Raw genomic sequence first — 2,372 nt, 5'->3', positions numbered from 1 at the left:
CATGTCGTTTTATTAGCAAAAGAAAAGACAAAATCAGACTAGTGCTTGGTTCCTGTTTGGCCTTACTTTATGCGAGAGTTAGCCTTAGCCACGGAGTTTCTTAAAACTGCGGGCGCCGAATCTTCTCGAAATCTCTCCGTTTTCCTAGAAGACAACCCCCAACCCACCTAAAGCACGTGTATATATTGCATACGCATATAATGTATATTATATTATTCCCTCCGTCTCATATTATTTATTATGATGCTCTTGTACACCCGCTTGAAAAATTAATTAGGATGAGATTTTGATCACTTTATTATTATTCATGTATTAATATTTAATTTTTTTTCATTGGTATTTGAATAAAATTAGGTGTTTCTAGTCTTCAAGAATAATTATTATTAAGGATAAAAAAGAAAAAAGATAATTAATTTTGTCTTGAACTTTTAAAGTGATAAATAATTTAAGACAACTATTTTTAGTAACCACGACTGTTAATATGAGACAGAGGGAGTATATTTCAGCTGTGTTATTTTAGATGAATTAACTTAAATAGTAATCCACCTAATCGTTAAACTAAAAATCGCTAACGGATATGTAATACATGTATAATTCATATGTAATATATGTATAATTATATATAATCAATATATAATCTATGTATATTACTAAAAAAAAAGCATTACATCCGGCTGGCTATTTTTGTGAAAATGTCTTTATTTTATCCCATCTTGTTGAATTGGTAACAGAGTATTACAAAAAAAAATACTTTTAAAACTTATAATTTGATAGTATATCTTATAAGATTAGTGTCGCTATGATAATTTATTATTAAAAGAACTTTTTTGAGAATTTATTATAAATATAAAAATATTACTCCTTCCGTCTCAAAGTAATTGTCATTTTGTTTACACGATTTTTAATAAAATATTGAATATAAAAGATTGTTGTCTATTTTATCATTTTTTACGTCTTAAAATATAATCTCATTTCATTTAATACTTACACATTATTCAAATATTTATAGTTTTCAAGAACAATTAATATTAAGTATAGAATAGAAAAAAATTAATTAATTTATTATTAAACTTCTAAAATAATAAATAATTTGAAATAATTATTTTTAAAAATAACGACAGATAAGATCCAAATATTATTTTTTTTATACAGATTAGGAAAGAAATAGGACCACTGTTATATGCACAGAGCAGGATGTATATGCTTCTATATATACACAACACACACACAAGCTATATAACTTCTCGTACTCTCATCCCCCAAAAAATATCACCAAAACATCGTATACACCAAAACCCTTGTCTCTCTCTCTCTCTCTTCTCGGTCCTGCAAAAACTCCTCAAGAAAAAAGAACTATTTCCCATTTTTTATTTCAATTTTTAAGGAGAGAAATTGCAGTGAGAAGAAGCTGAAAAATAAATACTAAAAAAAGAGAAGATGTGTTTGTTCTCATGTGTATGTGAAGAAGATGAGAAAGAGATTGGAAGAAAAGTAGCACCAGGAGCATGTCCTTGTTGTGGAGGAAAAGTACAAGCTGTAGATGTAGAAGGACGCTTCAGATTTTGCTTTCTCCCTATTTGCTTTAGGTTCAAGAGGAAGTATCTTTGTACTCTCTGTTCTAAGCGTTTGGTTTTGTATTCTTGATTAATTTCATCTCCTATTTTCCTCTTGTAATTTGTGCTCTCAATTTTTTGAAAATGATCATATAAGTGTAATTTTTTAATTTATCTGAAAGAGGGTTTGAGACTTTCTCATTTGTTAAAGAATATATGAAACTTGTTCAGTTGTGCCCAGTTATGAGAATTTATAAAAATGGGCTGAAAACACTTCGAGGTTTGCAAATTCTGTTTATATATTAAAAAAATGCATTTTAAGTTATATGTATCGTCAGGAATGTTTACACTATCAAATAATTTTTATTTGTTGTAACTTAGTTTTATTTTTAGGTTATAAATTTTGCATTTTAAAAAAGCTTAACTATATGTATTATATGTATTTGAGACTGTAACAGTGTAAAAAATTATTTACATTGACTGCTTATAACTCTATTTCACCTCAGCTTATTGAATTTTGTATATACGAAATACCTGTAATTGGAGAAACAATATATGTGGCAGATTTGAGTAGCCACGTACTTGTCCATTTCATTGCCCAAATCTTGGCCAGACTAGTTGGCCTAATTAACCCCTCCACATAAATGTGTGAATGTCACGTGTCCTGCTTGTGGACCAAAACATACTACAAATACCTTTAGGCCTTTGGCCAAATTAAGGAAGCTTCCTAACAACGTGGTCTGTTTCCCTTGTGTTGTCTATATTGAACTCTGTAATTCGATAAAGCTCCTGGCTTTGCAGGATTTGGTACTTTAGAGA

General features: G+C 29.0%; 1 protein-coding gene across 1 annotated transcript; it reads left to right on the top strand.

Annotated features, from left to right (window-relative positions):
- The first annotated feature begins 1,235 nt into the window (after positions 1-1,235).
- On the top strand, positions 1,236-1,793 carry LOC104248462 (uncharacterized). The gene has a single exon (XM_070162585.1). It carries the CDS (start codon positions 1,438-1,440, stop codon positions 1,642-1,644), a length of 207 nt encoding a protein of 68 aa, XP_070018686.1. The 5' UTR covers positions 1,236-1,437; the 3' UTR covers positions 1,645-1,793.
- Positions 1,794-2,372: the final 579 nt, after the last annotated feature.

Source organism: Nicotiana sylvestris, chromosome 11, assembly GCF_000393655.2.
Source record: "Nicotiana sylvestris chromosome 11, ASM39365v2, whole genome shotgun sequence".
Lineage (NCBI taxonomy): Eukaryota > Viridiplantae > Streptophyta > Magnoliopsida > Solanales > Solanaceae > Nicotiana > Nicotiana sylvestris.
The sequence above is the reverse complement of the archived record's forward strand: the minus strand, read 5'-3'. Positions and strand labels throughout refer to the sequence as shown.